The 21,981-nt window shown below is 36.9% G+C and overlaps 1 protein-coding gene across 6 annotated transcripts; it reads right to left on the bottom strand.

Moving 5' to 3' along the window:
• Positions 1-15: 15 nt before the first annotated feature.
• Positions 16-21,327, bottom strand: ssuh2rs1 (ssu-2 homolog, related sequence 1). 6 transcript variants are annotated; one of them, XM_036132756.1, is made up of 14 exons: positions 21,217-21,327; positions 21,078-21,122; positions 20,920-20,987; positions 18,974-19,075; positions 6,262-6,337; positions 5,981-6,110; positions 5,769-5,829; positions 2,656-2,777; positions 2,370-2,432; positions 2,178-2,260; positions 1,991-2,083; positions 1,766-1,871; positions 835-942; positions 16-745 (listed from the first exon to the last, which is right to left on the bottom strand). In XM_036132756.1, exons 2-14 carry the CDS (start codon positions 21,098-21,100, stop codon positions 605-607), a joined length of 1,176 nt encoding a protein of 391 aa, XP_035988649.1. In that variant the 5' UTR covers positions 21,101-21,122; positions 21,217-21,327; the 3' UTR covers positions 16-604. The 6 variants fall into 6 exon arrangements, with proteins under 6 accessions (XP_035988649.1, XP_035988650.1, XP_035988648.1 ...); XM_036132757.1 differs by having other exon boundaries at positions 21,231-21,322; XM_036132755.1 differs by lacking the exon at positions 21,217-21,327 and having other exon boundaries at positions 21,078-21,179.
• Between the last annotated feature and the right edge of the window lie 654 nt (positions 21,328-21,981).

Below are 21,981 nucleotides of genomic sequence, written 5' to 3' on the forward strand. Positions count from 1 at the left end.
TATGACGACACGACGTTGGGAAATAGCCTTTATTAAAATCTTGCAAAGAAACGGTAGGAATTCCATGTTACATGAAACAGACTATTACAACATACATATATAAAGGCCTATATAGATATTTTTTTATTGATACAAATGTATACAAACGAGTACATTCAAATGGATCATGTGAGTAAAGGTGAGTAACTTTGTAAAAAAAAAAAAAAAAAAAAAAAGATAAATGCAAACAATAAAAATAAAATCTTAGGTTTTATCTAATGAAGTGGTGCTCTTAATCTGATTAATTATACAACACATTCCCATATAAACAAAAATATACCGTGAGAAATGTTAAAATGAATGTCAGTCAAACATTGGGCAACAAATTAACAGTCAACATTGACTGACTCGTTAGGTGAGCAGACAGGTTTACAGGCTGCCTAATTGGAATGTACATAGACCCAGACAAGGTGAGGCAGCTTGTATGCAACTCCTGCCTCAGTTTCAAATTTTTCATTCTTTTCAACTTTTTTTTTTACAACTTTATTTTAAAATGTTTTGCAAATATCTGATTTCTAATATTTATTTTTATATTCACATTTAAAGTCACACTCATCAATTTCAGTTACATTAGAGAACAGCAGCATGTAGCAGGATAGTCATTCGTATGAACTTTGAACTCGTTTCCGTAGACAAAGTAAATGTATGTTTTCCCTTTCCATGTGTAGGTGACCTTTGTGACAGGGATCAGCTCTATGGTTTGACGCTGTCGACAAAAAAAAAAAAAGAAGAAGTAAATATCAACATTTTGCACGGCAACCGAAGCCCCTTCAATGTGATAGCATCTTTAAATACCTGCTGTAGAATGCGTGACGTCTGGGAGAATTTGCCCTGATGATCCCCAACAAGTCGCTGTGCAGCTTGCACTACCATAGGGTCCGGAAAACCCATGAGTGGATACACCTGTCGAGGGTATCAAAGAAATATTGTTGAAGTGTTGTCATTGTTTAAGGTATGTGCAAGCTGCTGCATGTAAAGGATACATGATTTACACAAACTGATTTACAACTATATTGTTAAGACACTGTTTAGAAAGCCCTAACACTAAATGACAAGTGTGTCTGATTTTTATAATTGTATTGACTTACTCTATAGATCTAGGTGTACTATAAAAATAAATAGTATATTGTGGTATTCATAGTGCATTAAAAAACGTTTTTGCTCTTTTACAGATTGTTTTTGATTTAGCTTTTTTTGTTTGTTTTAACCAGCCTTCAATATTTCAGATCACAAAATAAATTTTATTAGAAAAAAGAAAAGACGAAATGCATTTTTTAAATTAGAATGTAATTTAGAAAGGGAAAAAGCAATTTTGACGTACCAGGGATTAACGTCCACCTGAACCTAATAACTTATTGTGTTCCTTTTTTTTTTTAACTACTTTGTTATATTTTCAAATTGGGTCAGGTTGGTTTGGTAGTTTTTTTCATTAATGAACTGGATACACATTTAAAAGCGATGTTTTGCATTTACTCAGGTAATATTTTTTCCAATATAACATTGTATTTGTTAATCTCTACCATTAAAACAAAACAAAACAGAAAAAAAAGCATAAAACAGAAGAAATATGTAAAGGAGCAAATATTTCTTATTGCATGGTAAACATCAGCATGTGCATTAATAAAAAGTAAAATTTAAAAAACAACCGAGAAAAATATTTCACCTCTTTTTAAAACCTAAATATAATATTAAGCGTAATTTTTACTTAAAAAAAAATGGCCCTTACCATGTATTGAGAGTCTCTGAAAAGCTCCTTCCCTGTCACCTTACTGAGGTTTGCCAACTGAAGACCACTCGACTGTTCAACAACATAATCGTCAGTGTTGTTAGTCCTGCAAACACAAATACAGCTGATCAGATTACAGCGTCTTCAGACACCGAAACAACCTAAGACGACTCTGTTCTATCAGAAAATCGACAGCTTTGATAAACATCACTGACAAAAGTGTACCATTTCACAGTGAGGTTGATGTACACCAGAAGCTGCTGTTTTCCACGACACATGTCACATAGCTTTGATCCTTGCCCCTGACACTGTGTGCAGCTGAAACAAAAGACAAGCTTTTAAAGTACATCCGTTTATAAATGCTTTGTGCTGCATCCTTGTCGTTTAAATTTAATTAGAAATAAAAACACACTTTTCCCTCCCTCTTCCACTGCATTGGAGGCATCGATCGTCTCCATGACGGTAACCAGATCCATTACACACCCAGCAAACTTTCTGTTAAAAAAAAAAAAAAAAAAAAAAGAAGATGAAGAAAAAAAGACCTATTTACATGTTTTTGCACTAAAAGACTTTGATATTCTTTAATTAAGTGGGAAACACTTACGTTCCCAGAGCCTGCACAGTCTTTGCAAGGATTTCGCCCCATTCCTACACATCCATGGCAAGGCTAGGACAACAGAATAAACCATCCAGTTATTCGTCACTCAAAAATATACATACATCAGGTAGGCCACATTGAGAACGAAATGAAGTTCCTTTAGACTATAAAAATAATCCAAGATTCAAGAAACGTTTAATGCGTGTATAAGGATGTTTATCAGGAAAAATCCCTATTCTAAGTCACAAACGTTCCTTCTTTTCCCTCCTCCTGCTTGTTCTGTGTAGCTTACCTTCATAGATGACGTGTACGGAACCTTAATCTTCTGTTCGCCTTCCACAAAAAAGGTGGGGGCTCTGGCAGGAATATCCCACGGCCCTGGAGGTTGCTGAGAAAAGGCATCCACTGGCTGACCTGTTCCGCAATAAACAACATAAACTAGGGGTCAAAACATTGCGATTAAATTAAATAAATCAAAATGGTGTTTAGTAATCATTGGCAAAAAAAATAAAAATATACACTGATCAGTCTAACTATCATCTAGTTAATGAAAGAATGTCACACTGTGAGGTGCAGGAACCATCAGCAGAACTATGCCATGCTATTGAGACTTGTCTTTGTGATGTATTGTTTTTTGCCATTAAAATAAAAATAACTTGTCATGCAAGCTTTTAATCTCACCAACCAAACAAATAAGCATCTTACACTTAATGTTTGTCCACATGTTTAAACTTTAATGAAGTGCACATCAACACGTCAGATCAGACCTTTCACCAATAAGAACAGTTTTTTTTTTCCAGGTCACTTTAAAATGGCATTGGCAGATCTTTTTAATGAGCAAAAATACCCACCTATCGAATCTCTCAAGTATGAATGTTTTTAGGACCTTAACAAGTGTTGTGTTCAAAAGGATTTTTGTCGGAATGTCCTTCAACATGTTCAGAATCTTTCTCAAATGAATGGCCCTCGTTATGTAAAGAATCTTTAATACAGTTCATTATGAGTTACTGTTAAATGTCACATAATCTGCTAAACTATGAAATAAGAACCTTTTTTTATTCAATTAAATTATTTAATAAATTGGATCTTTGAAAAGCTCATTAATTTCTGACACAATTCACAAAATTAATCACATTACGGATTAATTATACCCAGACTGATAATTTTCAGCCTTTAGTTCTATCTATCTGATCTCTGATACCAATGACAATATGCACGTTTTAGCGTCTCTGAGGTGTTTGCTTGTGCAGTCATACATATTGCAGTTGTCTCACATCATTCTGTAAATTGGTTATCCTTACTCTAACTTGTTTATCGCATTTTATCTGAATATTTTGTATTTATAATTAATAATTGGGCTTTTTTCTCTTTCTAATTATCTTCTGCTTTACAACTTTACTTTAAATTTGTTTTTTGTTTTTTTAACTCATTACTTAATCTAGAGTGTAAATCTGGTGTATCCTGTTACGTGTTTTTGCCACTGTCACACCCAAATTTCCCTATTGCGGAACAATAAAGGTATTTCTATTCAGTTCTATTACAGCTAATGAAAATGTGTCATTTAGGATTGGAAAGTTACATCAGACCAACAAAACAAGTTTTAATGCAGAAATGGTTGCCTAATAAAAAGGTATGTTGAATACCTGCTTAAAGGTTATTAAGCAGGTACATAAAGGTACTTTTCGTCTGACAAACAAGCCTCACTGAAACACATATTCTAATTTATTAAATATGACTGTACAAAAACTCCTCATATTTCTTCCTGCCACCTTATTCTGTCTTTCTTGCTTAAGTCAGAAGAATATAACATTTCTAATGAGAAAGTTTTAACAATTTATATTTTAACTTTTTATTTTAACCAAAAAAAAATTGCCAAATGGAATATAAGATAGATTGTGTTTTAATAAATATCCAATTTCATGAACACCAAAAATATATATGCATATGCATTCATGTGGATTCTACAAAATACGAATGTCTGCCTCATGACTGTTTGAATGACATTTGAAGCTTCCAGTGGTGAAATTTGCATGCAGTTGTGTTACAAGTTATCTCAACTTAAGTTATCAGTTTGCTATACATCCAGTATTACTCTGCAGAATGACAATATAATAAAAAAAAAGTAGAACAGTTTATATTTTTTGCACAATAAGCACTTGGCAACTACTACCAACTACTACTAAATTTTGAAGGCATTTATTTGAAATGTTTGCGTTAATCAGTGAATCAGCACATTAATAATTGGTATCGATAGTATTTTTATTAATGTTATAAAAATATAATAATAATAATAATAATAATAATAATAATAATAATAATAATAATAATAATAATAATAATAATAATAATAATAATAATAATAATAATAAAACTTTTATTGATCTCACAATGGAGAAATTCACTTCTGCATCTTAACCCATCCCCTTGGGGAGCATTGGGCTGCCACTGTGCGGCGCCTGGGGAGCAATTGGGGGTTAAGGGTCTTGCTCAGGGACCCAGAATGGCAGCTTGTGGGAGTTGAACTCAGAACCTCTGGGACCGAAAGCTCTGTGCTCTAACCACAAGGCAAGCACTCCCCTAAATAAGATACAAATTTAAAATTAAAGCTTTGTAAATGAATCTTGATGAATCATGTTTTTAAACCGCTTAAGCCAACCTGCAAAGAGCAATATTTTGCGTCATGTCAGACATAAGATTTACAAATTCTGGCTCTCAACTCCTATCTGTCCTCTGCTTCATTACATGCTTGCAATGGAGCATTACAGCATTACTGTCATCTGTTGCGACCGCTTGCAACAACACGTTAGAATAGAATGGAAATATCTTTATTGTCCCACAATGGGGAAATGTGGGTGCAACAGTGGCAAAAACACAGACAGGATACAGTACTGAAAGCCTAAAAATGCTGTGGTAGTCAATGCATCATTTGCATCTTTAGTTGCCTTACCACCACCAGCAGCGTTGGAGTGTGTGCATCAGTGTCGCTGGTGAGCCAGAAAGGATGGAAATGAGACAGGTGAAATAAAATCTGTAATTTAACTTTTTTTCCTGAGATTGACTGAAACCAATGCTTTAAAGTACCAGACCTAGTTTTACCCATGGTTATTATGCAGTGAGAATCTCAAACTGCTTCAGGCTAAGTGGTCACACTTTAAATGTACCACAGCTCCAGCGTAAACACGCAGATAACCAAATGTGTTTGCAAACAAAACCCACAGCCTCCATGTTTGTACATGTCCATGAACTATTTCTGTGCTTATGTGCGTGTATATGTGGGTTTGGGTAAGAGGTGCTGGAAGTGGCCCAACTGTCAGGTTGGGCCAGCTAAAGCCACAATTTTTTGTTATAAAAATTAAACAAAGCAAAAAAAAAAAAAAAATGCAGATAGTAGCGACAGAAACCCACCGTGGTATGGCTCATGATTCCACTCAGTAGATCTGGATTCGGTAAATGTTTCTAGGCGATACTACAATAAAAAAGAAGAAGAAGAAGAGTGAAGACAATTTATTAGCACAGAAATGCATGAAAGGAAAAAGCTGACATGCCCCCATCTGTTTTACTTTCACTCAATTCTCACAAGTTTTTCCAAAACCTTTTCAAACGAGATTCCCTCTTACCCTATAAGTATTGAATGCCTCCATGTTGGTGATCACTCCATCCTTTACTGGTGCAGAACTGTAGCAACACTTGCTGGAGACATACAGACTAAAGGCATCCCTGGCTGTATCTTCAGTTATAGATGGGATACTGCAAGCAAGACGCAATGGTATGCAGAATGACACATATATTGGGACATTTACAAATCATGCAACAGCTGTTAGTATTTTTGTTTCCAATTTGGGAAGTTTTGTAATATCCGAAGCCACTGTGAAAAGAAGGGACATGGTGTAAGCATTACTTCCACTGAGGTTGTTCAGGTCCAGGTGTAGGCTGGGGGGCTGGGTAAGCAGGCATGGGAGGTGGAAGAAAGCCACCTGCAACAAAAGTTAAGAAGAACAAGTCTTTTCAGGATGGTTTCCCAATTTATTCAGGTAAGGCTGATAACATCTGATCTCAGATCTTACTGTCCAAGAGCTCTTATTTAGAGTTATATGAGGAAAGAAAAATGTTAAACCCACAATTCAGTAGAATGCAAGCTAAACTGATGCCAACCAAAATCAACAAATGTCTAAAACTACCCTCTGACAGAAACTTGCCATTTTCATTTTTATAAAAGCCAAAGTTTTCATCTGGATTGTAATTACCATCATTATATCTCTAAAAACGTTTTCAAATAAGTTGAAGAGAGGATTGTTAAACTAGTCAAAAACCTATTAGAAACCAATGTTTTTAAATGTTCTTATTGCAACTTATTTCAAACCTTTTATTGTAGAATACATTTAATTTACAGTAAATTAAATAAACAGGACACAGCATTGATTAAAAGGCTGAAGATAAAAGGACAATAACGGCAGGGATTTCAAACGCCCCTGACAAATTTTTGTCCGTCGTACAAACCTAACTGGCTTATTTTTATTGCTCAGCATTAAAATAGCAAACTTGCAAATATTTTAGATCTTAAATAACTTCTGTCTACTGGTAAACAAGAAAGTTTGCAATGTTGGACTGCTCTTAAAATAGTTCAAACACACTAATAGGATAACCCTAATGTCAAATTTTAATTAATCGAGTTGATGGATTATTTATTGCCCCCCACGACCCCTCCCTTTCACTCAGCCAGCTCCCCCCACCCATATTAAATTATTGTCAATATGATATAATAAAAATAAATAATAATAATAATAATAATAATAATAATAATAATAATAATAATAATAATAATAATATAGTGATTAATTATGTCTAATTATGTAATTCATTCTATACACATTCAAATATTTAATTCACTTATACACATTCAATTATTCATTTCATTCACATTCAATTATTTAATTAATTTTATACACAATTTTGACGCTGCACTGCATACCCGTCAGATTTATACTCTACGTAAAGCTGAATACCTATCATACGGAAAAAACCTCCCTCCCGCACCGTTGCGTTTGCGCAGAAATAATCCGGTGAAATAGGGAATCCTTTAAGAAAACCTCTTTCAACTATACGTCTTTAGTGCTAATATAAAGGTCAATCCAGTCCTTCCTCCAAACTAAAGGCATTTGCTGATCCCTTCAGTAGTACAGCCGAGAAGAACACGCTTCACCATACAGCGGTAGTCAGTGTCTTATGGACCACGACCTCAGTTTCAGGAGATCTGTTGGGGGAGGAGTTTCTCAAAAGAGCACCTGTGTGGGCTTTGGACGCTGGAGGAAAGGGGGATACAAATCAGCTATCAGAATGAACAGACTTGTGTCGGGCGTTATCTTATTTCATACACCTAACAACAAAATCATCCCTTTCAACAAGCACGACACCATTCCATTCTTAGGTATTAAACAAAACAGGAAATGTCTCTGTTATCTCAATAAACAGACTGACTGGTCAGCGCAGGTCAGTGCATGACACAGCATTTCATTGTTAGGTAATAAACAAAACTGGAAACGTATCTGTTATCTTCCTCAGCATAACATATATATTTTAACTAAATCTGAAGGCAGCCATTTCTCTACAGATGGTACTAATATTTGTCCTGTCACCTGTACATGTCCTAACTAAGGCTCTTATAAACTATTATTTTAATAAATGATTATTCTAATGATTATTCAGACAATTAATTGTGTAAACGTTAAAAATATACAAATTCTGCTAATTCTTAACATAATTACTAAAGCCTATTGTATGAGTAATAGAAATGGGGAAAAAAATGATAATCAGTGAATAATTCACTCTGAATAACAAGGATAAATCTCCAACTAAAAAAGTTCTAAGATCAAAATGTTAAAAGTCCAGCCCTTTCTAGTTGACTTAACAGTGCAGATGCCTCTGTAGTGAAAATAGTCACAAAAAAAGTATTAAGTTCCACCTGTACATTACATTCTGGATTTTTTCTTTATTAGATTAGAATAAATTTTATTCAATTTATATAAAACAGATGCTTCAAGTATACTGCAGGGGCAAAGTTAAACTTAGCTTTTTTTTAGTTGACAAATGATAATATAATGATAATGACACATTTGTCAAATAAGGTAAACATCTGGCTTAAATTAAGGCATGATAAATACTACCTTTTTCATATCATTCTGCCCAAGTTTTAACAGAATAGAAATAGCTGTACCGTCCCACAGTGGGGAGATTCAGGTGTGAAAGTGGCAAAAACAAGTGGGCCTAGACAGCAGACTTGCAGACAAGACTGATTAAAATGGAACACAGCTCAATTTAAAGTTAAGCCGTACAGCAGAAGAAAAAGAAAACAAATTGCAATTATTAATACATAATAATTGCGTTTTTTATGATTATAAACATTGATCCATTATTTGGTGGATACAAAGGCTGTTGATCTTCAAGCGGCTGTGAGCAGCAACAGAAAACCATGCAGGGTACTGCCCGGCCTGCAGCACAGTAACAATGCCGCGGTGCTGTCAGTTACTCATTGATTTCAGCAATACCTGTTGGGTGGTAATCGGTAAAGCCAACATTGGCACTGCCGTTTTTTGTCACGCAAACCACGCAGTCTGTTTGTACTAACAGACCGATCTTGACTTAGGTTAAATCAGTCGGTTTGGAAGTGGCTTTTTTCTTGTTGAATAATGGCAGTAATTGTCTAAACTTTCTCTTTTACTCGACAAAACTGCTGACAAACACAAAGTTGTTGGATTTTGCTTTGAAATCAATGGCAACCGCAGAACAACAGACTCTTTAACAGACAAACCAGTCCTGCAAATCCTCTAAAGCTACATGGAGTGAACCCTGAACTATGGGGGGAGTTTTGTGGTGGATAGAAGTTTCTCTTAGTTTTCATTTAGTTTCCAAACACATCTAGACCCAGCACCATTGGTTAAAACATTTAGGTGAACATGCGGAGAGGTTTAGCCTGTAAATGTTTTGACCCCGTCTAGAGTGGCAAAACCCCCCACAATAAATTCACGGCTTTTCACCAAATTGCTAAAAATTTCATTTTTTTTCCCCTCCAAAATTCATCTCTGCAATCAGTGTATGTAAACTTCTGACTGGAAAATACCAGGATATGTTGTCCCTGTATAGGTGAAACTATTTAAAAAAAATATGTAAACGGTCTAGATTGACTAAATAACTTTTCTACTTCTATTTTTCAAAGTCAACACTTACACCCTTTGGGTCCTTTTTATTTTATGCAATATTTGTTGTTATTTCAACTTTGTTCTCTCTGTTTTTTTCTCTTCATAGTAGGTACATCCACCTTGGCATTCTGTTTAGCTGTGACGCCATTACCCTCTTTACCGTAGAAACCATTTGTGGATCAGTGTCTCTGTTTTGTTTTTGTGTCTCTGCTTCTGCCAGATTAAAAGTAAAATTGTATTGTATGTAGATTTATGGAAAATATTAAATTTAAACTTGAAAACCTGAGTGTTTTTTTTATTTCTAAAGTTGTATTGTCTGTCCACTCTGAAAAAGAACAGTCCAAAATTAGCATTAAGAAACCAACATAGAATACTAGTGTGGATTGTAAATGTATTTGACACCCTAAGGTGTCAAATAGGTCAGGGTGTGTGTGTGTCACTTTATGGCATATATGCTATAAAAACCCACCAGTTATTACTCCTTTGGGGGTAATCATGTAGAAAAATAATTTATTGCTAGTTTTTGAATTTGTCTTTGGTAAAGAGGATAGATAGTATGATGTTTATGAGGTGTCTAATTTCATTGGTTAAAAACACGCTGCTTTGTTTACGAGCAACGTTTACGATGGTCACCAAAGTTATTTATTTTATAGCATTAATTGTTTGCATTTGGAAGACCTAGTTGCAAGAGGACTATGTGCTGAAATTCTAAAGGATTGTTCATTTGAAACTGAGATCAGAATCGAGTCAAATAATGAAAAGAATATCTGGTATAGTCAGATTTTACAACAGTTACAAAAAAATATTTTACGCATCTTTTTTCATATAGCTTTTACTTTGTGAAATTTTACATAAAATATAATCAATAAATTATAAAATCTGCAATTAAATTACTCAAAAACTTGTTAAACTGCACTTAAATCATTTATATATACACTCTCATTTAATGTATTCAATATTTTGTTCATCCACAGTAAAGTCTTTCACAATGTGTGAACTTTAATTGATGTTTAATTAACGTGTGTTAAAAAACAAGAGAGCAAAAGTTCTGACATCAAGTCAAAACCTGACGGTGCACTGGAAAGTTTTCACACCCCATCCACATGTTGGTTACTGGTCAGACCTTTTTATCTATCGCTATCACTCAAACACAACGTCTTGTTATTCCTTATTTGGCACAAAGGCAGAAGAGTGAAACTGCAATTATTAATACATAAGGCCTAGTCAGATAAAAATAAAAAAAAAATATGTAAATGGAAAGATTGCGACACAAAGGTACTACATACAAAGCAGAAATTAAGAATTTAAGTAGCTCCATAAAGCTACTGACTGGAAGTCTGTGGAAGTCTTTGTTAATTTGTGTAACAAAATATGTTTAAAATATTACATTACTCTGCAAATGAACTAATTCTTTCCCATTTTTATCTGACTAGGCCTTATGTATTAACAATTGCAGTTTGTTTTCTTTTTCTTCTGCTGTACGGCTTAACTTTAAGTTGAGCTCTGTTCCATTTTAATTAGTCTTGTCTGCAAGTCTGCTGTCTAGGCCCACTTGTTTTGCCACTTTCACACCTGAATCTCCCCACTGTGGGACGGTACAGCTATTTCTATTCTGTTAAAACTTGGGCAGAATGATATGAAAAAGGTAGTTTTATCATGCCTTAATTTAAGCTAGATGTTTAATCTCCTTTGTTGTCAAGAAAGTGCTGATGCGTCACTTCCTGTTTGCGGTATGGCGTATTGTGTCACTTTCTGTTTTCATGGTGTGAATTACAGACTGTTGCTCCAGACTTTCTCGCTTTTATCTTTAATCTCTTTGCTGTAACATCTGTTTCTAACACATAAGCACTTTTAAAACATTTTCTGTTGCTGCACATCGCGCTTGGGAACTCCTTGTGTTTCAAACGGTTTGCTTTTTGGCGTGGTAAAAGGGCGCTAGCCTAGCTTTAGCCTAGCTTTAGCTCCATAATGGCTTCCTCCCTTACTCTCTTCTCCGCTTCTCCGTTTAAGTCTCCCCCTATCTCCTGCTCTCTGTGTCAGAAGTTTAGTTATTCCTCTGCCTCCTTTAGTGATAATGGTACTTGTAATAAATGTAGTGTTTTTGTAGCTTTGGAGGCAAGGGTGTCAGAATTGGAGACCCGGCTCCATGCTATGGAAAACCAGCTGATTGCCGCCCCTTTGCTAGTATGGAGCCACATAGAGTAACTTTATGTAGCGGTCCTCCAGAAGCAGCACCCGTGCAGCCGGGTAACCAGGCTGGCTGGGTGACGGTTCATAGGAAGCATAGCTCTAGATTTCAGCTCCCAGGTCCCCACCAACCCGTCTGCGTTTCTAATAAATTTTCCCCACTCAGTGACGCACCCGCTGAGTAGCCGACCCTGGTGATTGGGAGCTCAATAGTCAGAAACGTGGCACTAGAGACACCAGAGACCAAAGTTAAATGCCTGCCAGGGGCCAGAACGGGCGACATCGAATCTTACCTGAAACTGCTGGCTAAGGATAAGCGTAAATACAGTAAAATTGTTATTCACGCTGGCTGTAATGACACCCGGTCACACCGACCGGAGGTCACTAAAGTTGGTGTTGCTTTGGTGTGTAAGTTTGCTAAAACAATGTCTGACTCCAGAATTTTCTCTGGTCCCCTGCCTGATCTGACCAGTGATGACATGTTTAGCTGCATGTCATCATTCAACCGCTGGTTGTCTAGGTGGTGTCCTGAAAACGACGTGGGCTACATTGCTAACTGGCAAACTTTCTGGGGAAAACCTGGTCTGATCCGGAGAGACGGCATCCATCCCACTTTGAATCTTTCTAGGAATCTGGCCAGATTTATTAGTTCTCCTAAATGCTGACAACCCAGGGTCCAGACCAGGAAGTAAAGCCGTAGTTTAACACACCTCTCTGCAGCTTCTGTACTGTTACCCACCCATTATCCTATTGAGACGGTGTCTTTCCCCCGGCCAAAACTTAACAGATCAAAAACTGATCTAAAAAAAAGGAACAAATCATAAAAATCTATTAAAAATCAATATGGCTCACCTTGAACCAAAAAATAAAACAATTAAATATGGACTAATAAAAATATAAAGGTCTCTCCCTCCAAAGACTTTGTTAGTTAAATGAATTGATTTCTGATAAACAGATTGATTTATTTTGTCTCACAGAAACCTGGCTACGAGAGGACTACGTTAGTATAAATGAGTCAACTCCCTCCAGTTAATCAAATTTCCACATTCCCAGATCTGTGGGAAGAGGAAGAGGAGTGGCAACCATCTTTCAGTTAGATATTTTAATTAGTCCCAGGCCAACAAGTAACTACAGTTTTTTTGAACATTTAACCCTCAGTTTCCCTCATCCAAATTGCAAAGCAATAGAACCTCTTCTGCTTGTTGTTTTGTATCGTCCACTGGGCCCTTACTCTCAGTTTTTGGATCAGTTGTCAGTAATATCGTCAGTATTGCAGAAATACCCTGCAGATAGCAGCAATGTTGTTTCTTCCCATTCACAAATAGATGTCTTTGTTAACGGTGTGACTTCGTCATTGCGTTCTGCATTAGACAATGTAGCTCCCTTGAAAAAGAAGGGGATTTTTCACAGGAAGCTGGCTCCCTGGTTTAATTCAGAGCTGCGTTCCTTGAAGCACAATGTTAGGAAATTGGAGAGAAAATAGCGCTCTACACACCAAGAGGAATCCTACCTAATCTGGAGGGACAGTCTTTTGTTGTATAACAAGACCCTTTGCAGAGTTAGAGCAGCATATTTTTCATCATTAGTTGAGGAGAACAAAAATGATCCTAGATTTCTCTTCAGTACAGTTGCCAAACATTGCTCTGTTGATCCATCCATTCCCTTAGCTCTTAGCAGTAATGATTTTATGGGATTCTTCATAAAAAAAATTGATTCCATTAAAAATAAAATAACTGGCATCCTCCCAAACATGATTACCTCGTCCTTAGTAAGTGAGGCAGCATTGGAGGAATCTTTAGAACCTGCGCGGTGTCTGAACTGTTTAGAAGCAGTAGAGCTTTCTGAGCTATCTAAAATTCTAGCTTCATCTAAACCTTCTACCTGTATGTTAGACCCAATCCCAACCAACTTGTTTAAAGAGATATTCCCTCTGATCAGTGGCACTATTTTAGACATGATTAATCTATCCTTAGTAAATGGATATGTACCACAGGCTTTTAAAGTAGCTGTTATTAAACCTTTACTAAAGAAACCATCTCTTAATCAAGATGAATTAGTAAATTACAGACCTATATCTAATCTTCTTTTCTTATCTAAAATTCTTGAGAAAGTAGTAGCTAATCAACTTTGTGAACATTTACAAAATAATGACCTACTTGAGGAGTTTCAGTCAGGCTTCAGAGCTCGTCATAGCACTGAAACAGCTCTGGTGAAGGTCACTAATGATATTCTTGTGGCCTTAGATAATGGACTTGTGTCTATACTTGTCCTGTTAGATCTCAGTGCTGCATTTGACACAGTTGATCACAATATTCTCCTACAAAGACTTGAGCATACTGTAGGGATTAAGGGGAAATCATTAGGCTGGTTTAAATCTTATCTGTCGGACAGATTGCAGTTTGTTCATGTTAATAATAAATCTTCAAACTCTAGGGTCACTTGTGGAGTACCACAGGGTTCAGTCCTTGGACCAATTCTCTTTACTATATATATGCTTCCGATTGGCAAAATTATCAGACAGCATGGGATTAATTTCCACTGTTATGCTGATGACACTCAGCTATATTTATCCATAAATCCTGATGAATCCAATCAATTACTTCAACTGCAGTCATGTCTTGATGACATCAAATGCTGGATGACTTTAAATTTCCTGCACTTAAATTCTGACAAGACAGAAGTTGTAATCTTTGGACCAGAGTCCTCAAAAAAATAAAGTTCTTAATCAATCACTTAATCTGGATGGCATTAACTTGGCCTCTGGTAATAAAGTAAAAAGTCTTGGTGTTATTTTCGACCAAGACATGTCATTTAAATCCGATATTAAACAGGTTTCCAGAGTTTCCTTTTTCACCTCAGGAATATCGCCAAAATTAGAAACATTCTGTCCAGGGGTGATGCTGAAAAGCTAGTCCATGCATTTGTTACTTCAAGGCTGGACTATTGTAATTCTTTACTATCAGGAAGTCCACAAAATGCAGTTCAAAGATCCAAAATACTGCAGCAAGAGTTCTGATGAAAATCAACAAGAGGGATCATATTTCTCCAATTTTAGCTTCCCTTCAATGGCTTCCTGTTAAATGAAGAATAGAATTTAAAATTCTTCTTCTAACGTATAAAGCCCTTCATAATCAAGCTCCATCATATATCAGAGCTCTGATTACCCCCTATGTTCCTAACAGAGCACTTCGCTCTCAGGCTGCAGGTCTGCTGGTGGTTCTTAGAGATCCTTTAGCTATCAGGCTCCTCTCCTGTGGAACCAACTCCCAGTTTTTGGTCCGTGAGGCAGACACCCGTCTACTTTTAAGACTAATCTTAAAACTTTCCTTTTTGACAAAGCTTATAGTTAGAGTGGCTCATGTTACCCTGAGCTACCTCTATAGTTATGCTGCTATAGGCTTAGGTTACTGGAGGACACCAGGGTCTATTTCTCTCACTACTGATTTCTACAGTTCCCCAGTTTTGCTTTGCATTGCATTGAAATGACTGTTGTCTAACTGTGACATCATCCAACGAAGACAGATCACCCGCTATTACCATCTAATGTAGAACAGATTACTGGATCAATGTGTGCTTCTGTGCTTTTTTGTCTGTCTTGTTGTGTCTCTGTTCTGTCTTCTGTAACCCCCAGTCGGTCGAGGCAGATGACCGTTCATACTGAGCCTGGTTCTGCTGGAGGTTTTTCCTTCCTGTTAAAGGGGAGTTTTTCTTTCCGCTGTCGCTTCATGCTTGCTCAGTAAGAGGGATTGCTGTAAAGCCATGTACAATGCAGACGACTCTCCCTGTGGCTCTACGCTTCTCCAGGAGTTAATGCTGCTTGTCGGGACTTTGAAGCAATCAACTGGTTCCCTTAAATAGGAAATTTTTAATCAATCTGTATAATATGATTGAATTTGACTTTGTAAAGTGCCTTGAGATGACATGTTTCATGAATTGGCGCTATATAAATAAAATTGAATCGAAAATTGAATTTACCTTATTTGACAAATGTGTCATTATCATTATATTATCATTTGTCAACTAAAAAAAAAAAAATTGTTTAACTTTGCCCCGGCAGTACAGTAGAAGGATCTGTTTTATATAAATAGAGTAGAATAAAATCTATTCTAATCTAAAAAAAAAAAAAAAAATCCAGAATGTAATGTACAGGTGGAACTTGATACGTTTTGTGAATATTTTCACTACTGTTAAGTCAACCAGAAGGTGCTGGACTTTTAACATTTTGATCCAAGAACTTTTTTAGTTGGAGATTTATCCTTGTTATTCAGAGTGAATTATTCACTGATTAGCATTTTTTTCCATTTCTATTACTCATACAATAAGCTTAAGTAATTATGTTAAGAATTAGCAGAATTTGTAAATTTTTAATGATTACATGATTAATTGTCTGCATAATCATTAGAATAATCATTTATTAAAATAATAGTTTATAAGAGCCTTAGTTAGGACATGTACAGGTGACAGGACAAATATTAGTACCATCTGTAGAGAAATGACTGCCTTCAGATTTGGTTCAAATATAGTTTTTTTTTTTTTTTTTAACCAAGAGTCGTAGGATAAGAAAGTCGTGACTTCCACCGGCGTATTGACTTTTACTGACCGTATTAATTTTTAGTGGGATGATGTTATGCTGAGGAAGATAACAGATACGTTTCCAGATTTGTTTATTACCTAACAATGAAATGCTGTGTCATGCACTGACCTGCGCTGACCAGTCAGTCTGTTCATTGAGATAACAGAGACGTTTCCTGTTTTGTTTAATACCTAACAATAAAAAAAAGGTGTCATGCACGTTGAAAGGGACAGTTTTGTTGTTAGGTGTATGAAGTGTTAAGATAACGCCCGACACAAGTCTATTCATTCAGATAGCTGATTCGTTTCCCCCTTTCCTCCAGCGTCCAAAGCCCACACAGGTGCTCTTTTGAGAAACTCCTCCCCCAACAGATCTCTTGAAACTGAGGTTGTGGTCAATACTGCGTTTCTCAATTCACGAGAACGCGAGTCTGTACTCGCGTTCTCGACAAGTCCGGTCTTGGCGAGAACACAGGAAGATCGGACTTGACGAGAACGCGAGCACGCAGCACGTATCTGTATTGGAACAGAAGCGTACTCGTGACGTCATGAGACGCACAGTTCTTTAGAATTTCTTTAACATTCAAAAGTATTTATATACCACAATAAATTTTATTGAAAAAAAATTTTAAACAACATTTTTAATTTCTAAAAAGCCTAAAAATGATCTTGCCGCGGTGCATTCTGGGAAAGCGGTCAGTCTGAAGAACTCACAAGTCTGCTCTGATGCATGCTCGATAAAGAGGGCGGGGAAAGAACAACATCCGGGGATGTGGTGCGTTCTCGGCAATTGGAACAGTGCTCGGATTGAGGCTGATGACGTGTCATGAGCACACGAGCCCGCTCAAGAACGCATATTGAGAAACGGCCTAAGACACTGACTACCGCTGTATGGTGACGCGTTTTCTTCTCGGCTGTACTACTGAAGGGATCAGTAAATGCCTTTAGTTTGGAGGAAGGACTGAATTAAGCTTTATATTATGACCAAAGACGGATGGTTAAAAGAGGTTTTCTTAAAGGATTCCCTATTTCACCTGCTCCTCTGGATTATGTCTGCGCAATCACAACAGTGCGGGACAGAGGTTTTTTTTCCCCCGTAGGATCCGTATTCAGCAAAGTTTATTTAAAGTCTGACGGGTATGCTGCTGAGCGTCAAGATTGGGTGTATATAAAATAAAATAAATAATTGAATGTGTACAAATGAATTAAATAATAGAATTTGTATAGAATGAATAAAATAATTGAATGTGAATAAATGAATTAAATAATTGAATGTGAATAAATGAATTAAATAATTGAATGTGAGTAAAATGAATTAAATAATTGAATGTGTATAAATGAATTAGACATAATTAAATAATCATGATACAATTAAAATTGATATTATTATTATATTATTATTATTATTATTATTATTGACTCCTCTTAAAATAGTTCAACAATAAATGTATTGGACCCCTGGGTTCGTGAGACACTTTGTGGGGGTCGCAAATGATCCAAAATACAAGAGATATACTTGTTTTAATATAGCCAATTTATGCCTTTAATCATGAAAATACTTTTTTCTAGAAAATGTATGACTATTTGACATCAGAATACATCCACATTTTTTCTGGCAAATACGTGAAATTCAGCTCAAAATTCTGGAGTATTTTTTTTTTTTTCGGAAATTTACTTCCTAGTGGCCAATAATTCATGCTATTTAATCTACAGTGACCGTAATACTCTTAGGAAATTACAAGAATAAAGTGATAATATTAGGTGTACAAGAATAAAGTCATATACAAGAATAAAGTTGCAATATTATGAGAACCCCTGCTTTACACCACTGCAACATGCAAAAGGAACGACTGTGTCAAAAGCAGAAACTTGATGCAATCTTCCTTACAAAAACTAACTTACCATCTGCGTGGCACAATCAAAGAATTTAATTATTCCGTATTACATTCAGTGGTATTAGGCAAACTGTATCTGACTTTACGACTGGATGTACAGGAATGAACTCGGTAGACTTGAATTTGAACCATTAGTGAATGGGAACTGTGATGCAGCATCACCGCCCAACCCAAAGCTCCCAACCCGTAACCTGATTAATTTGGTTTTAGTATATATAACCCTGCAAAAATGCCTAGCACTATTTTGTTCCCCAAAAACAACTTAGACTTTGTCTTAGGTTTAACCATCTAAATTCAGAGGGCTTTTATTTATTTATTTATTTTAGAAAAAAAAGGTAGGTTGTAGATAGCTATGGACTATTTTCTAAAAGACTTATTACTGGAGAAATATATTGGTAGAAGAAGTGGTGATGTTTATAGCTATCTGCAGTCCCATTCCTTAAATTATTGGATATAAAGTGGTACGGTTTATCCTGAAATGTGAAATAAATGACATTTCTTTTGAATCAGCACAAATGAAACTCAATCATGAAGCCTGGGCAAATTCTCATTTGTCTCATAAACAGGCAAACAGGCTTAAACCTGAGGCAACCAGACTTTGGGACAAACTGAGAGGAAGTCCAGTTGCCCCCGATTTAAGCCCGTTTGCCGTCTTAATCAAGAGGTTTCATCAAAATGATTGTGTTACTATATGTTGTTTTCACTTTAAAACTCTTGTCGATTATTAAACACTGGGTTAGCGTGTCAGTATAGCTCACTGTACCTCCTCCAGCCCCCGTCCCTTCATATCCGGGCATGTTGTCAAACAAGCTGACCGGAGGCGCGCTGGGGCCCTGGGAGCCATCCGCGGGTGGGGCCATCATTGCTAAATCAAGCCAGAGGAACCAGTTTAGTCAGAAACAGAAGCAAACGTTGAAATATTAAGCACAACTGTGAATTTCTTAGTACATTTCTCCATAAACCCAAAGCCCTCCACTACAGCCCAGCAACAGGTTCCTGGCTCAGGAAACTCATTGGACTGGTTACAGTCATTTTCAGGTTAATACACGTTCCTGCATGTCAACATCCTCAGACACGCAGCGACTTACCGTGCCCTTCTGTTACGGTGTCCATTCCTGACAGCTTTTCTGAACCCAACGCCGCAAATACACGTTTCCAGCTAGCTCATAATCCCTCAGCGTAAACTTCTGCAACTGTCTGAGAAACTTAAAGCTCCTCTAGATTTTGCAACAACTCCAAAAACATGTTGCCACCCATTTTGACCTGTGACGTCACGTCACCAGACGAGCGCAGTCGCTGTCCACGAAGCATTGGCGGAGGAACATAAACAAGAGTGCCAAAGTGTCGACTTTAAAACATGCTTTGTAGTGGAAATTCAGGCCCGTGGATCATACCTGGTGCAGCTGCTGGCACATAACCGGGGTTGGGAATGCCGTAATTTAGGTGCTCTCCGCTGCTAAAAGCGAGTAACGGGGAAATCGAAAGTTAAGAAACAGAAGTAGTCTTGAATTTTCTCTAGATAGGAAACACGCTGCGACCCTCACCTTGGTAAACGCTGATAATCCATTATGCGACACCGCGGCGATTTCGGCCTTAGAATTGATTTTTTTGACAGATATTCACACAGCCTGCTGCTTGGTTCCACCTTCTTTAATCGCTCCTAAATATTGTAATGATGGCACGTAAGGATCGCCAGCGCCTCCTCGTGGAGAGTCTGCAGCCACGTCCTCTTGCAAATTTTAAGAGGTTTTTAGAGTCAGACCCGGGGTTCCAATCTTCTTATTAAACAATGATAATAGAATATTTGCTTTTTTTTTTTTTTTTTTTTGCAAAAATAATAAGACGTACAATAATGAACAAGACTCAGTTGTTTAATATATTATATATTTAAAATGTGAAATGTTACCTTATCTGTTTCTGGCCAATAATAATAATAATAATAATAATAATTAATAATAATAATCTTTGCATTTAAAAAAAATCTAATTATGTAATTATCAATTTACCACAACATAGGGATTGACCAGAATCTGCACGTTGTTAGTTCATCAGAAACCAGTAATGAAAGCAGAAAGAAGTAATTAATTACAGTATTCTTTTTAAACTACAAAATATTTTCTTTAAGTTTTTGCAAAAAAAAAAAAAAAAAACGTTTGGTACCTCGGAATATCACGTGACACCCTTCTGCCTGCCTAAATTTCAACATTTAGCTCATACACGACTTGAGAATCTGTCTGTGTGTGTGTGTGTGTGGGGGGGGGGGGGGGTAATAAATAAATCTAATGTAAATAAAGCTTCATTGTTTTATTGACGAATATATATTTCCACAGTTTATTGCATATCAAGTAATTGTGTAAGCCAAGTTAGATATGACAGAGCGAAATGGCAGGCACGTGGGTACAAAATGGTTTGTTTACGGTTTCAAAATGACTGAAAGGACGGGGCGAAATGACCCGGATACAAATGAAGCTTCAAGGTTGCATCTCACCACCGATAACATTTTCCCGCTGTAAACTAAAATGTTAGGCAACTGTTGATCTATCAGCCAAAACTTCACAAAAAAACATGTTTTAGAGGCTCTGCTCACTGAACTCTCGACATCAACTCAATTGTGACGTCACAGGAAGAATGAAGTCACGAGCAAGTGTTGCATTAAATAAAAGTGGTAATACTCAGACTGAAGTCGAAATACAGGTTTGCAGCTCTTACCTGCGGTTCCTGTCGCTGCTGGTGGGAAACCGGGGTTATCAATGCCATATTTTTTGTGCTGCCCGCCGCTGAAACGAGTTAAGTGAAACGAAAACTTAAGCAAGATAACTTTGAGAGCATGCTTTGCTGTGGTGTTAAAAACAGCAAGAGATCCTCACCTCAATATAGGCTTAGAATCCATCCCTCCGTCCCGTTTTACGCAGCTGGAAGAGCAAACATAAAAAGAGACCTCAGAGTCCGAGCCTGAAGAGGAAATGTCAGACAACTCATCATGTGACACACAAAAAAATTATTTACCTTTAATCACTCACCCCTCAAGCCCGTTTCCCGCAACTACCGCCCCCTACGCTCACAGCAGAAGAGGAACTTTTAATGTGGAAGTCTGTGAAGTGAAAACGTACCCTCAATCAAAGTATCACCAGGCTGATCATCTGATCAGGAAGTGCGCATAGCTGTGAGGAACCAGAGGTCGAAAGCGTTTATGACCGGAAAAATAAATGCACTTGCCCCCAAATGAATAAATGACTGGTCACCTCGTTGATCTCAAGTGTCCGATTAATGCAGAGCATGTGCACTAGTATGTGATTTTAGTTTGTTTTAATTAAGTGTTTAGGGTTTGCCATGAACAAACTGAAGCTTGATCTAGCAGATAAATTAGTTTAAATCACATACATTGTTACACAAGGTGAAGCATGCAACAGTTGCATTCAGTATTGCATTGTTGATGCCTTATATGGCTTTTTGTCCAGAGCAGCTTAGCCACCACATGGCAGAAGAAAAGTTATAAAAGCAAAGCCGTCTGCACAGCAGTGGCTGAGCAGGTGCTTTCAGGGGTGTCAAACTTGCAAAAGCAGAAAGTGCTAGCGCTCACCTATCAGTTTTCAGCTTTATTGGGCTTCATTAAAACTAGAAAACTGTCAGTTAAACCCAGATCAAATATTTAATGGCTTATTGACGTGTCCAGCCAAGAGGAGTGGACTCCCCCCCTGGCTGTCATGTGCACAGTGGACTGGGTAATGTTGCCGAACACCCAGGGGAGGCTTATAATACCAAATTTGGTAT

This window comes from Fundulus heteroclitus, unplaced genomic scaffold, assembly GCF_011125445.2.
Source record: "Fundulus heteroclitus isolate FHET01 unplaced genomic scaffold, MU-UCD_Fhet_4.1 scaffold_54, whole genome shotgun sequence".
In the NCBI taxonomy this organism is placed as follows: Eukaryota; Metazoa; Chordata; class Actinopteri; order Cyprinodontiformes; family Fundulidae; genus Fundulus; species Fundulus heteroclitus.

What these genes read in the sequence shown, in the direction of transcription:
- ssuh2rs1 (XM_036132756.1), bottom strand. Translation starts at nt 21,100, where the DNA reads ATGGATTCTAAGCCTATATTGAG. An exon ending in CCTGAACAACCTCAGTGGAA is followed by an intron (nt 6,111 to 6,261) that starts GTAATGCTTACA and finishes TCTTGCTTGCAG; the next exon opens with TATCCCATCTATAACTGAAG. An exon ending in ACTGTGCAGGCTCTGGGAAC is followed by an intron (nt 2,261 to 2,369) that starts GTAAGTGTTTCC and finishes TTTTTTTAACAG; the next exon opens with AAAGTTTGCTGGGTGTGTAA.